The 15581-nt window shown below is 40.7% G+C and overlaps 1 protein-coding gene across 8 annotated transcripts in view; it reads left to right on the forward strand.

The window, feature by feature from the left end:
• Positions 1–3036: 3036 nt before the first annotated feature.
• GRB14 (growth factor receptor bound protein 14) overlaps positions 3037–15581 on the forward strand; it is a 52475-nt gene continuing 39930 nt past the window's right edge. For 2 of the 8 annotated variants that reach the window (XR_014948189.1, XM_085553000.1), the window contains exons 1-2: positions 3037–3689; positions 5259–5391. Coding sequence is in view for 5 of the 8 variants with exons in the window: in XM_085553000.1 (XP_085409126.1) it covers positions 3133–3689; positions 5259–5391 (690 nt within the window). In the remaining 3 variants the exon portion in view is untranslated. The remainder of the gene's footprint in view (positions 3690–5258; positions 5392–15581) is intronic. The other 6 variants (XM_085553002.1, XR_014948190.1, XR_014948188.1 and 3 more) reach the window with 6 other exon arrangements.

Genomic DNA, 15581 nt, shown 5'->3' on the forward strand with positions numbered 1-15581 from the left:
CAAGCCCAAACTAAGTAACAAAACACAGCACAAATCTGCTTCGTGATAGTAAGTGCAGAAGGAGAACATTAAGCAGGGGGAAGCATTACTGTGCTGTGGTTTGTGCAGGCATGCATAGAGGAGGGAGGTTTCAGATTAGTCTGAAGAGCAGCTCCTGGAAACTACTGGGCTCGGATTTACTGATTTAATCCCCTGGAACCTATTCTTTATCTGCAATGAAAGATACACATTTTAGCAGTAATTCTAAACCTAACATTCAGTGTCCGCTATAACAACGCGCAAAACTAAACTCCTTCAAAACATTCAACCACAGATAAACTTTCAAAGAGTTATGCATGACTGCCAAGAAGTTAGCTACTGATATCTCTGAGCCTTCATGGGATATATTTGGCTCTCTCGAAGTACTGCCCAAACAGATGGGCCAGTTGTCAAAGCTAAAAATGAGCTTCCAAAGTGCTCAAGAAGACACAGTGTCACCACCACAGTTCCTTTCTTCCTTGTGGACCAAGACCACGAGGAAGAAAACATAATGCGTATTCAACATATTCTGAGTGCTTTGATACAATGAAGTCACAAAAATTACAGATGGAGGAAACACTGGGAGAGAAGACTTGAGCATGGTGATAGGCTTGCACTGGAAAAACAACTTATGTTGGTTCAACCTTGTAGGTTCAGTAGAAACAATTCTTTGCTATTGCTACTGTGACACAAGATGGTGTAGAGGTGCGATACTGTTTATCTGTGCGTAACCATCTTTAACAAATTATAGTCACGTTTTTTAGACAAGTTTAAAAAAAAAAAAACAAAAAACAAAAAACAGACAAAATACTTTGATTAAAACAAGCAGTAACGTGTGGAAGGGGGAAATGAAAAAACCCAATGAAAATCCTTCACAGTTTTTAGAGATAATCACGGATAGTTTGGATTTTTTAAACTTTGTCAGTAATAACTGTGCAAGTTTACTCTAATTAAAGGCGTAATTTTATCACGTTAATCAAGTGCTGTGGTTCTAAATAGCATATGGGCTTTTGAGAACTGAAGAGCTTGATTTTCTGAAAGTGGGGTGCATACTGAATAGCTTGAATCTGTTTTGCAGGATGTATTTTTAATTTTACTTGAGAAACACCTGGATCTCACAAGGGCTAACAACAAACTGACATTTTTAGAGAGAAAACAAACTGAGTCGAAGGTAGAAGAATGCCCAGAAATGAGGCTTTGGGGTAATATAATTTAGCTTCTGCAGAAGAGCAGCCCTCATTCTAAGTATCAGAAAGCAGACTAGGCAGCTTATTTGTGTTCATGACACAACTGAAGCCAATTCACACAGTTCAACAAGTATTTTGGTGCTAGGACTTAGCAGAAATCTGCTATAGCCTTTTATTACCAGCATTATTAATTGTTCTGGGTTTGTACTTGTTCAAAGAGAGAATTAAAATGTTACTCTCAAACAGAGCCTAGGTCAAATGCTCACAGATTTCTTCAGTCAAACTCTAGCAATCTCTCTTATTCTTGTGGGGATTCAAAAGGAGAAAGTAAGTCAGAAGAAACTAGTTCCACATTCTCATCTACACAAGCCTTCCTATGCTACACTGAAGCAATCCCTGAGGTCCTCCTGTGCCTCAGCTTTGTGATGACTGCATTTTCTCGTTTGTGCACAGAAAGCAGAAGGCACGAGGAAGTCTACAAGAGGATTGTTTCTTAAATTACTACATTCAAGTGAAATTATAACAGTGGCTCATTTTTTTGATCTTTTTATGTAAGGGTTCTTTTGCTGCCGCGACTCATTAGAAACCCAGCAAAGATATTTCAAAGCAAATAAGTATTTATTTGATAATATTCTAATTGTGTTTTTCTATTTGCTTTCCATTTAAAACCAATTACACGACAGAGCCTAAGGCACAAAAGTCTACCATGCACATCAATTTGTAGCTACAAAATAAGTTGCCCAGACAGGGTGAAAACCTCAAACTTTCCTTTCCTGGATGAACTTTTTAAAAGCTGACAGCTGCTTGAAGTTTCTTATCTCTTCCTGAGCCCAGTTTTCTACCCAGAACACACACACAGTTGTCCTTCCTCCTAATCTTTTGCAGAAAGTGAAGCTTTGTATGCCACATATATACACCAGTGAATCAGTTAGACAGAATTAGTCTGGCCTGTGCAAATGTATAAAAAGATAGATAGCTCTTTGCAAGCAACAAACAAATCAAATCAATCATCTGGCAGTGTAAAATTCCAGACCTGTCTGCCAGTCTCTGTATATAAGAATTCTCAATCAACTCACACTTGCACTTCTGCTGTCAGCAGAACACAGAATGAACTGTTCTGAAGACAAGGGATCCTTAGTTTCATTGAAAAAATAAAAAAATAAAAAAAATGTCCTGCGAAATCATCTGCAACTCAGCTAAAATGAAATCTGCGATTATTGCTTCTTCAGGAAGGAAAAACAACAACCCCATGTATTTCTCCTATCGAAAATTTTGGCTTGCGTGTGAGGATTTCTTCAGTGGGCTCAGGAAAACAGACAAACACGTTTATCCCAAAGCACTCTCTATTCTCACCAGGCTGAGATGTCAGCTGTGCTTCTGAGCGAGCCAAGGAAAATCAGGTTTCTACATACAGCTGTTTCTGCCAGGGTTTGAGCCCAACCTCTGAATTATTTCACCTTTCTATCCTATTCAACTGCTTACGTGATTTTACGCATTACGCTTCGTGCTGTGAAACTCTTCTTCGCGCAGCGAGGGGGTATTTTTATTTTGTATTGGGATGAACGCTGATAAGAGCAGCCGCGGAACTGCCACTGGGATGGATGGCATCGCATGGAGCTGAAGCACAGCTGGAACTTCCCCTCAAGGAGCAACCTTCCCACTCCGGGGGAGCTGAGGCCGAACGCGCACCCTTGGCCCAGCTGGAAACGCAGCTCTTCCCCGAGCTGCCTGCTCGGCGTTAAGGTAATGTCTTTATTTCCCAGCTTTGCTCACTCCATATTTCTGCGAGGCGTAATCGTGAATTCCCGACCTCACAGAGGGATTGGGCAGCTCGGTTAATGACCTGCAAGGCGCTGAAAACCCTGCCGGGGCAGCCTGGCAGACGGCAGCAGCTGCGGGTCCCGATGGGGGAAGCTTTACCTCGGCGATGAGGCGCAGAGGCCGAGCCCCGCGGCGGGCGGTACCCGGGGCCGTCGCTGCCGTCGGGCGCCGCTCGGCCACGCGCCACCTCCCACTGCGACGGCCCGTCCCGAGGGGGGCGGGGAGGGCTCCTGGGCTGCGCACCTGCCCGTGCCGCCCGGTCCCGCCGCCATGGAGGAAGCAGCCGGGAGGGCACGGGTCGCCGCCTCCCCCTCCTGCCCGCTGCGGCGCGGAGCCGGCGGCCGCCCGCCCCCGCCGCCGCCCGCGCACGTGTGTGCGGGGAAGGCGCTCGGTACGGCTCGCCGCCCGGGAGGCGCTTCCCCCCTCCCCTCCACCTCCTCCCTCCTCCGCAGCAGAGCAGCCTCCGCCCGGCGGCACCGGGGCCGCTGGCCGACGTGCAGCCGGGACGTCCCCGCCGCCGATGGCCGCCCCGCGGCCCGGTGCACCGCCCGACGCCGGGCGGGCGGCAGAACCTGCGGGTGCCGGCTCTCGCTGCGCGTTGCGCTCCCCGAGGCCGCTCCCCCGGGCTCCGAGAGGGGAGCAGCCGCCGCCTCCCCCCGACAGGTGAGGCTTTGGGCCGCCGGGAGGGCGCTGCGGAGGGCGGGGCGGCCCGGCCCGGCTTGAGCGGGGTGCGAAGTTGCCACGCGGTGCTGCAAATGCTCAGCTCCGCCGCGAGAGAGGCTGGAGCTGAGGGGAGAGTTAAAGGCAGGCGGGAGGGCTCCCAGTCCCGGCTTCTTCCCAGCGGGACACGCTGAAAAGTTGCTAGGTGAGGTCTTGTGAAATGCGGTTGATGCGGAGCATCTCTCGCTGCGGGCGCATCTCCCGCTGTCCCCTGTTCTTAAAAGAGGTTTTTCAGTTTGAGCTGAAGAGAGGCGGCGTTGCCCGCTCAGAGCGAAGCGAGCCGCTCCTCAATAGACAGCGGCTGCGGGCAGCGCCGGCCGGAGCGAGCCTGGTCGTGCCACTGGGCTGGGGACGCTGGGGCTGGCCCTTAAGGCGAAGAGCTCTGGTTTGGGGCGAGGAACGTGTGAGGTTTTATGATGCATCTGATCGATTTTGGTAGACTGGAGCACAGGCTGTATTGAAAGATTGCATACAATAGTTTTCACTCTTTCTTAGTGCTTCATACCACTTTAAGTGAATGTACTGTGTGGGTTTCCAGAAACAGAACCGTTGCCATTCCGCACTGTTGCTGTACTCTGATGGTTTTCCACACTTTTATACCAGTCCGTATGCAGCATCAAGAACAACGATGATGAATGTACTGAAGTTAAATATCAAGCTTGGAGCCATCAGCTCACATGTTCAGAAGGGTCTAATTACATGTTGGCTGGCTAAAATACCTGGGATGTTTGGGGTTCTGCTCCCCAAATGAAATCGAGGAGAAAAAGTGCTCCCTGATATTTCCTTGTGTGACAGCTGTGTACTGTAGCACAGCATCATCACCATGTTATTAATGCGGTGCTTTGAGCCAGTGCCTAATGGAGCTCTTCCGCAAGTACAGTAGTGATTATCTTTCCAACTCTTGCAAGTGCTGCTTGCTGATATTTGTGACACAATTAGATTTAAGTCGCCAGAAACTACTGAGACATTTGTTTTGTGGCGGAGCTATGGAGATTAAACACAAAAGCAATTGGAGATAGAAATGAGCGTATTGCTCTGCACTGTTCTGTCTTGTCAGTCACTCTGACTCCTGATTCTGGGGGGGGAAAAAGTTTCAATTTGATTAATATATAGTTGCGATGTGCATGGGAAGTAGGACTGAGAAGTTACATGCGTCTGCTATCGTAATATTTGTACATAGGGAATGGCATGAATACAGGAACAACAAAATATTTACCAATGTCCTTAGGAGCCAATATAAATATATCCATGCTCTTACTCTGCAAAGACTTACCCGTATTCAAACAACTTTATATTCAGAGCTGAATACTTGGATTGCTTTCAAGTAGAGTTAAGCACTGTATGTTAATAGATTCAGCCTACTGATTAAAAAATAACTGCACAAAAAAGCTAATTGCTGCAACCAGCAACTATCGGGATCTTGGTGCCTTAGCATGGCACACAGTGTAGTTGATTCCTGCAATTTCCATGGCAGCTTTTGTGATAGTTATTATTCTGTGTTTTACTGAACAGGAGAAAAAAGACAGACGGCAAGACTTTGGAAATCCCTTCAATTCCAAATCCTTTTCCTGAGCTGTGCTGTTCTCCATTTGCATCAGTTTTGTCAGCAAGTCTGTTGCCCAAGGCAACTTCAAGAACTAAACAGGTAAGATTTATAAATTATCATTTGACAAATACTGAACTGGTTTCATGAAGGCTTGGAGAAAACCCAAGTTACCTATTACAATATTTTTCTAATAAGGATGTTCCGTATTTCTGTAATTTGGTGTAATTTTCTCAGTAGACCATTACTGGTTATAGAAAATGAGGTTTCAGAATCTGCGGCTTAGAAATTGACTGTTCTTTCACAGACTGCAAATGTGACTATGCAATTTTTCTTTTTATAAAGTGGAACGAGGGGCAGACAGTATTTTACATCCTTAAATATGAAGTTAATTTCTTTCTTCCTCTCTACCTTCAATTATTGTCATTAGTGCTATAGCATAGAGAGTTTTGACAATCACTCAACAGCTCCTTTTGTTTGGAGGTTTAATTTTGCTAGGATAATTGAATGAAAAAGTAACTGCCAGGGAAGGAATAAATGCTGTGGACAGGGCTATGTTTTATACATGTGTGCGTAGTTGATATTATATATAAGTGTATATCCATGTATATTTTGTATGCATGTTTATAATGTTTACATGTTTAATATACATATAAATGTATAATGTTTAAATGTACAATGTTATGCATGTATATAACGTATGTCTTGTTATTGTGCTTCTGTAAGTACCCTAAAATGTAAGCAAAGGGGAGCTGTGAGGGGGCATACCTACAGACCTGGTGTACTCCTTGTGCACTGTATTCCTTGTCCCAGGCAAGGTTAGAGAAAGAGAAAGAGCTTCCAATAAATGGAGGTTGTAGATGTTGATTTATTTTACTCTTAAAAACTTAACTGTCTCATTGCTCCCTTCTTATTTTGAGACTGGAAAGAATTCTAACATGGAGCATTCACACAATTAAGGGTGCTATTCTTTCACAGCCTGTGTTTTGGTGGTCTATGAGATTTCTGTTCTGATAATTTTAGGGGCAATAATGGAGATATAAAAGCTTGTCCTGCTGATATTTATTCTTTTTTTTTTTTCTTTTTTTCTTCTTCTTCTTTTTCCATCATGAATTTGTATAGAAGTTAAAGTTTCTTGTAATTGTACTGACTTTACTGACTTTTCTGAAAGTTCCCAGCTGTAGCTGTTTCTGTGTACCTGCTGTAAAGAACAGATGCCATCACTTACCTATCAGATTTATGGGTTGATGCATTAATGAGATACCTTTTCTTTTTCTTTCCTACTCTCTCCCCCCCAATCCCGTCTTTCCCCCCTTATATCTGGTGAACCCCACAGATTCTGTCTTGCCATGTGTTACATATTCTCTGAAAATGACTGTGGTTGCTTTCTGGACTATTTGTATTGCTTTTGTTTTTTCTTTCTGTCAACAGCAATACTAATGTGAAGTATTTCTGGTCAGTTTATGTAAGCAAGGCTGATACAGTATGGTAGACTCATGCTAGTTTCATGCCTCAGCAAGGCTGAAGTATTCATAGTCTTTTCAGAGTGGCAGGAAGAACACCATCTTTCAGAACAGAAGGACTGGAAGCCACATTTTAAAAAAAAAAAATTGTTCAAATTACTCATATTGCTGGCTTAAATTGTGCTCATTGTGGTGATTTTTCTGCTTGCAACTGAAAGGTATAGATTTCCCAAGCATGAATTAATATGGAAAGGTCAACTGTCTGCTTTTGTGGCATGCCATGGTTAAAATTACTGACTGGCACAATCAGTTAAGCCAGCTAAATGTAAGCTTCAGGCTCTCAGAAACTGAAGTTCCTGTCTTGACAGATTTCACTTCAGTTTCTTTTTAAGCACTCTTGTTATACATTTTATGACAGTTTCTCCTTGCAGTCCTTCCATTTCTCCTGGTTTTCCACTAAAGAATATAGTACTCTCTGGTAGAAGCAGGAACAAAAACAGCTAGTTTACTTGCCAAGGTGAGTTAAAACAATAATAGCGTGCATGGAAGGCCTGATCCATTTTCCAGAGTGCTGAAAAATTTAGAGTCTTTATGTTTTCTGGAGGCATTCTTACATGACCATGGTTACTGTCCAAAAGCCTTTTACCTAGATGTGGAGAAATGGTGCCTGGGCTAGGTAAACCATCTGGCAGACACAGCATCACTGGTCTTTTGTTATTAATCTAATGCTATTAAAGTCTAAGCGTGAATGGCAACTATTGAGTTAAACTCGTATATCTGAAATTCAAGTTGAAGTCTTCTAATATCTTTGTGAAATTACTTAACTGTGGAAATGAGAGGGAGTGATTGCTAAGTGGATCTGCAAATAGGAGGAGCAAACTGGCTTTGGCTTTGACTTCCAACAGTTGACTGCGGAGGCCATGCTTTCCATAGGAGGCACGGTATTTCCATACCATGTTCAGGTTTTGTCTACTTATCAAAAGCTCTGTCTGCACGTACCTAATCAGTGTGCACTGAAACCTCTAACTGAATATAGCCCCAAGCTCACACACATTACTGTTGCAGTTTCATAACTTTTAAGATAAGTGAGCTAAACTTAAGCACTCTTTTCTTGCTCTTCTGCTACTTTTTTGTTCTTTGTGTACAGTGTTGACAGCTGCCAGAACATTTGAATATTTTCTGCTGCCTCTGTGATGATCTACATGTGTTTTCAGTTATTCTTATTTTAGATAGCTTTCTTTTTGATTTAGTTTGTGCTGTGCTTTTAATTTCAGGAATAATAAAGGAAAAAAATACAGAATGAGTTTCTACTTATGTCTAATAGGTAACTATTATCAAAAGTGTACAACTCTTTTGTCTTATTTTTATCTCCAGAAGAGAGATTCTATTTCTAGGGAATAAAAGAAGTTGTCAGAAATACCTATCGGTGCCATTACCACTCTCATAACATCTATGACATCTGAAGAGATGGAATACTTAATTATCTTTCTTTTTCAAAATATGTTAGTAACATTATTTGAACTCTTGTTTTCCTAAGCTGAAGTTCTTACTGTCTTTTCATGATCTGTTACAATGGGCCTCTTAAAACATTGTACGTGCTGCTTGAACAGCGTGTCTGTAGGGCTGACTTGATGGGAATAAGTTTGTAAAAGCCACATAGCAGAATAGTGGGTTGCCTCTGTGCTTGGGAAGTGGGACATCTGTGTGTCTGAACATTGTTCGATCTGTCTCATCAACACAGCTGTTGGTCTTATTTCTCCTCTGTTTGTGAAGTGTTTTGTGTTATATTCTCAGTCTCGTAATCTTGACATGTTAACAGTAATTAAAACAAGCTTACTTTCAGAGGCAAACCTGACTATTTATTGTCTTTCCATGGAGCTGGTCACACCTGTGTTTGGGAATGGGTAATTTGAGGTGCATCATGAAGGAGACTGAGTTTCCCTTTTTAATATCCTCACCCTTAAGAGGGTAATATGAAGATGGAATCAGCAGCTGAATGTATGGATGGTAAAACTATTTTGTGGATTATATAGTCTACTCTGTATGAAATCATAAAGTTTGCTGTCCTTAGAAGAAAGATAGAAGGGTATTAAGTGCTTTAAATGAGCAGTGGATGTTCTTTACCCTGACTTCTGCAAGGCTTTTGACACTGTCTCCCATAACATCTTAAGTAAGCTCAGGAAATGTGGGATGGACCAATGGTCAGTGTGGTGGTCTGAGAACTGTCTGACTAGCAGAGCTCAGTGTTGTGTTCAGAGGTGCAGTCTAGTTGGAGGCTGTAGCTAGCGATGTTCCCCAGGATCCTGTCTTGTACAACATTGTCAGTGGCCTGTGTGAAGGGGTAGAATGCACCCTCATCAGGTTTGCTGAGGATACAAAGCTGGTGTGTGGCTGGCACATACCAGAAGGCTGTGCTACCATTCAGCAAGACCTGGACAGGCTGGAGAGCTGGGTGGATGGGAACCTTTTGATATTTAACAAGAGTAAGTTAATAGTCCTGCACCTGGAGAGGAATAACTGCATGTGTCAGAACAAGTTAGGAGCTGAGCTGCCAGAAGGGAACTTTGCAGAGAGGGACCTGTGTGTTGTGTTGGAGAACAGGTTGACCATGTACCAGCAGTGTGCTCATGTGGCAAGAAGGCCAATGGCATTGGCATCATGGGGTGCATTAAAAGGCCAATGTTGTGCATTAATGGGCCAGTGAGGTGCATTAAAAAGAGCATGACCAACAGGTTGAGGGAGGTGATCCTCCCCCTCCACTCTGTCTTGGTAAGACCACATCTGGAGTATTACCAGAAAAGACAGGTAACTTTGGGTCCACAAAGATAATGAGGGACCTGGAGCATCTCACTTATGAGAAAAGACAGAAACATGGAACTGCTCAGCCTGGAGAAGACTGAGGACTACTCCTAGTAGTGCCTACAAATATCTAAAGGGAGGGTGTCAAGAGAACAGGGCCAGGTTCTTTTAAGTGGTGCTCATCAATAGTAGAAGGAGCAGTGGGCACAACCGAAGCATAGGGAGTTCCATATGAACATGAGGAAAGACCTTTATTTTGGGGATGACAGAGCCCTGAAACAAACTACCCAGAGAGATGATGTAGTCTCCTTGTCTGGTGGTACTCAAAACCTTCCTGGACACTTTCCTCTGAAAACCACTGTAGGGAAGCTGTTTTAGAAGTGGTGTTGGACTAGGTGATCTCCAGAGGTCCTTTCCAACACCTGTGATTGTATGCTAAGAGCATAGTGGGAAATGTTGCCTTTCTTGACAGTATTTTAGTTGTTCGCTGTTGTTAGATGGAACCAATGAGCTCACATACAGAAACCTAATTGTGTCTTGGAGTCCATGTTCTGTAAGAACTGTTAAGGAACTGAACATGTGAAACAGTTGTGCATTTGCTATTATAATTTTCAAAATTAATAACTAGTATTATTGTCTCCAGTTAAGATCAAAATGGATATAAGTAGGGGAAAATGTTTTTCGTAGGAAATGATAACTTTCCATTCACTAGTATACTTTCAGCTTTCTTTGCTCAAATGAACTAAAACCAACTCACTATATATTTAATATTGATTTTTAAGTCTTCCTGAAATAAAAACCTGAGTAATTTGCATCGGAGTGCCAGTTCTTCCCCTGTTCAAGGATAAGCTGAAGAAGTATTTCATCACAAAAGTAGTTCAAGGTAATTAGTGCCTTGTTTCTTTAAATTCAATTAGAAGTGCAAAAATAAATCTGAAGTGAATCTCAAGGGGAAGAACACTCAGTTGTTTTGGTATATTTTCTTGCCTCTTTTGTCTTTGTTGGTATTCTAAACAAGCAGATATTTTTATTGTTTAGAATCCAGATACACTCTCACGCTGTTATTTCCTGGAAATCATTTGTATTAAAAAAACCCTCAAATACATATTTGATTGTGTATAGATCACTCTGAAAGTAATACCTCCTGTTTGTTTCCACAGACACTCTTAACTCATACTGAGACCACAATAACACTGATAGAGCAAATTCTCAGCTACAAGACACTGTTATTCAACAGAGTCACCACCATTAGCTGTGCATTTTCATCAGCGATGAACAAGACACTGTATGACAAGCTTGTAAAAATGTGTGTGGCTGTCTGGATTGTGGCTTGTGTTTCTCCTTGCTTTTGCCATTGCTGAAACATACCATCACCATCTCACTGAGCTCACATCCACTGTTTGGTCTCCATAAACATTCAGCAAGCACTGATGAATGTCAGTGGGTGCCATTTTTTCCACACGGAGTGATTCAATGATAGATCTTTGCTTCATACGCCTTTCCATGTCAGACACCATTTTGTCAGACTGCCCCTCTGCTGCCATCTGTTGCACAGCAGCAAAATGTAATGGGGTATTGGTGGGAAGGTTCCGCCTCCATTGCTGTACCTCCAACATAAGCCTCTGAGGTCATAGGTCAACATAATAAAATAGGTGATGTTACTTTTGGAGCCTGCAGTTGAATGGCCCTTTTTGTATTAATGGGTTTTCACATGAAGCCCCTTGGCAAGGAACTGAGAGGAATTTTATGGCAAAGAGTAGATGTTTCTTTAAATGTTTGCTGTTCTAATTGTATTATTTATATTGAGCTTTGACTGTAATTGGGGTAAAATTTTATTTTTTACTGTTATAATTCAGGGTTTTCTAGTGTACCGTCTTGAAAAATTTACAGACAATTCTATAAACTGACGTACATTGCTAAGGATGCAGTACTTACTCATTTAGTGATAGATGTGGCTGAAATACTCTTGTATTCTCTTGACTTTTAAACCGTGCAAAAGCACAAGCATTTTTATTGACCTGTAATAACTGATAGATTTTCAAGCAAGTACTTTTTGGTATGCTAATCTGGTGTACATGACTCACAGTATTGACTAACTTTACTGTTGCTTTAATGCATTTAGAATTAATTTGAAAGCCAGAAGTATTTATTCATTTATTTATTTATTTGGTGCTATGTTAACCTTTATTCTGTGTAAATACATGAGTGCTTATTAGTATAATTGTGTTAGTGTGTACAGTCTTTGTGTGGACAAGGTCTAGTTTGTGTCTCAATTTCCTCAAAGTAGTCTTTTTCTTCTGTTTTCAAGCTTTGAAGGATAGGAACTCTTTCTCTTGTTTGTTTCCTTTATTCTTAATAGGGCTGTCAAGTGAATAATTCTTTTGTTTCTTCTTACAATGAAGAATATGCTATAACATCTAATGTGCATTTTGGACACTTGAAGGGAAAAAAATTCCAACCTCGTAGGACATGGATGTAGAGTGGTGAAGCATTTCCATCTCCTCTTAGTCTATTCTACCTACCTTGTCTGTGCACAAAATTGTGTGTGAACACCGTAAATGGGTGAGCACTGGAAGGTCATGCCATCGGTACCCATTTTTTATATATTTACTTTCACTGCTTGAATTGGATTTAAGGAGGTCTGGAAACTGCAGTTTAAATAGTATTGCCAGGGTTTACACTGTTTTTAACTGCCTTAGGGTTGAAATATCTTTTCCAACCAAAAGATGCATTAGTTAAATTTACTCTGTAATTCCAGTCCGTCTGTTTCTTGCCAGATTTCTTTCTGGGCTGGAAACTGTTGCACATATTCTCTTTTATCAGTTCTTAGTCTTTTTTCTTTCCAGCTCCTAAACAAGTCTTACTCTTAAATTACACACAAAAAAAGACAGTTTGAGATGCAGAAGGAAAGGGGAAAAGTCTTTGCAACCAATTTACAGATTAACAGAAAAAACATCCCACAAAGAACCAACTTAAAGAGCTCAAAATTTTTATTTGAAGTCCAGATTCAGTTGGTCTCCCTTTTGCAGTGACTCAGCTGGTGGTTTTTGCTCTAGTTTCCAAGCTCTGTTCTTTGTTTAAAGGGCTGTTCCCTCCCAACAAGGAGAGGTTTGTTGCTGTTACATTAGATTAAAGTTATTTAGAGTACTATTACAACTTGTCATTTTAATGCACACACCTGGAATAAAGTCACAGGTTTATTTAGACAAAAAGTAAGAAGGTGGAGCTGAATAATTTCAGAATTTAGCAAAAAAGAATATTCCCTGGCTTATATTCAGATGGCCTAGCTGAAACATCACCTTGGCAAAATGTCATAATAATCCCATGTTTATGTCCTGTCTTTTTGCAGTTTATTTTTACATTGGTTCATTCATTATTGCTTTATTTTACTTTTTAATTTTTTAATGAGGAAAAGAAACTTCTTTCTGTGAAACTTGGGATCAACCCTCAATGTTATTATAAATTAACCTTATACTTTGTTGCTGTCCAAGAACCACCCAAGCAAACATTCTAACTTACAAAAAGACAAGCTACTTTTGTTTATTTATTTTTCTTTTCCCCCGTTGTAATGAATAAACAAGGAAGGTCAGTCTAACTCTACTGGTTACAAAGGAATTGCCTCTGTAAGCTTGTTGTTTAATTCACTTTTGTCAGAACTATTTTATTTATTTATTTGTCTTTGTAGCATTAAAAAAACAAACAAAAAATATCATCAGTACTGTCAAAGATTCTGGTCTTATTTTTGCCAGTGTTTGTCAGATTTGAATTTGATCATTCTTTTGTATTTGATTATTTCAGGCTTCATCAACCTGAAATTCAAAACTGAAGTTTCATGTCTTCCCTGTTAGAACTGTTTTCTCAGTACAATAAAATACCTCCTCTGAATCATTTGAGAAGGTACGTTTGGAGTGACAGACATCTGGTACACTGCAGTAGGTTTTTTGTGAAGAAAACCCCTGTAAATTTATAAACTCTGATTCTCCAGAAATGTGTGTTTTGGTATTCACCTCCTGAATTCTGAGCTCACCACCTGAGATTTTGGTTCCGTGGTCTCTCCAAGGTACTATATAATTATGAAGTCACTGAAGAAAGCAATAATAAAAACACTCTCAGTTTCTTTGAATATACAAAAGACTTGACAGTTAAAGCCCACTGAACTTCCACTTTAACACTGCTGAGTTACTTCTGATAATTCAGCTTTCTTTACTCTGGCTTTAAAAGATTAACTTCTGACCAATGGAGCCTGAATCCTCATAGAATATGTGGTAGGTACTAACATTGTTCTTACTCATAAATGATACCAGCAATGAAATGGCTACATTATATAAAGTTTGTATGAAGACAGGATAACTGAGATGGTTCAGCCATTCTGTTGCAGCTTCGCACCTTTCATTGACAGATGAAATACAGAAGACTAAATACAGGTTTTCTAAGCAGATATTTTTTGAGGCAGCTCCTCATTGATGGTGCTGTCAGTGAGTGAGTGAGACCCTTGGGAAGGGGATGCCAAACTACAGTATTACAGCACCAGAAAGCTAATGACATCTTCTCTTTATGGAACGCTGTCTGAGCTGTCTTTTGTTCCAAACAGATAAACATTTCTATCTGACTTCAAAGGATTGCACAGTTTGGGTTAATTAGAACAGTGCTTAATAACATTCATAATTTTGGATCATTTATTCTAGGTTATCATTAAGATGGATATTGAAAAATTTAGGGGATTGCTGTTTAAAGGTCTGACTTTTGAAGCTGTAATGTGTTGCTTTTGGTTTGTTTTTTTGTTTCCCTTCATTTTATTTCTCCTCAGTTTTTTCATATTGCCTTGTAAACTCTAGTTGTCCTGCTCTGATCTGCTTTGGCAATCTGACTGACTAGTATTGTAAACATATTCTGCTAATTTTATAACAAACAATTTAACAAAGTATTAAATGAGATGAAAGTTGTCAGTAACAGACAATTACATTACTCAAAATACTTCAGATTTTGTGTTTCTTGTAGCTTAATCATATGATGACTGTCACGTTTACAACTTTTACCTCCTTTGAATTAAGAGATGTGCGACAGATAGAGAGAGTTGCTGTATAGTAAAATCTGTTGTAAACTACTTGGTACTAACATAAGTTGATTTTTGATAATGCAAAGCCTTGTTATCCTAGCATTCTGTATTAAATGAAGAGTAGAGCTCAGACTTAAATTTCTATTATGAGTTTTAATGTAGTTCTTAGAATATCCTTGGATCTTTGCAGTTCAGATATTCTCAGAGTTACTGTTTATTCAAATCACAACTTGAGAACTGAAGAAACAAGCTGAGAAATATTGTATTTCTCAGTGTAAATGTTGCCACGTTACAATAATTAAGATTTTAAGTAAATAGAATATACCTTCATGTAAACATCATTATTAAGCCTGATTGATTTTACCAGGTGGTATTAACTTGTGACTGGTAAACAATTTTATATTCACTATACATGTGCATCTTTTTGTCAGTTAGTTACAAGAAATATCTGGGAACTTACTTGTTGTATAATGCATTAACTCCAAAACCACTCCAAACCCACAGTTTGGGTTTTTTTTTCCTCCCCTAACTTTTGCTTTGTGGTCTTTTTGCTCTTTGCACAGGTACTCTGTGCTACAAGGGTTGCTCCAAAAGTAACGCCTCCCATTTTATTATAATGACCCACAACATCAGAGGCAGTATGGGGGTATGGCAGTAGAGGCTGAACCTTACCAGCAGTATCCTGTTACATTTTATTGCTGTGTGACAGATGCCAGCAGAGGGGTGGTCTGACAAAATGGCGTCTGACATGAAAGCGCTTATGAAGCAAAGAGGTGTTATTGAATTCCTCCATATGGAAAAAATGGCAACTATTGACATTCATTGATGCTTGCTGAGTATTTATGGAGACCCAGCAGTGGATGTGAGCACAGTGAGGTAGCAGGTGGTGCATTTCAGCAGCAGCGACAGCAACCATGGTTTTCCATAAACTTGTAGATTTTTATGAGCCTGATAGGTAGTTTCTTGTTCATCGC

This window comes from Coturnix japonica, chromosome 7, assembly GCF_054131305.1.
Source record: "Coturnix japonica strain WE chromosome 7, WE-NBRP24, whole genome shotgun sequence".
Classification (NCBI taxonomy): domain Eukaryota; kingdom Metazoa; phylum Chordata; class Aves; order Galliformes; family Phasianidae; genus Coturnix; species Coturnix japonica.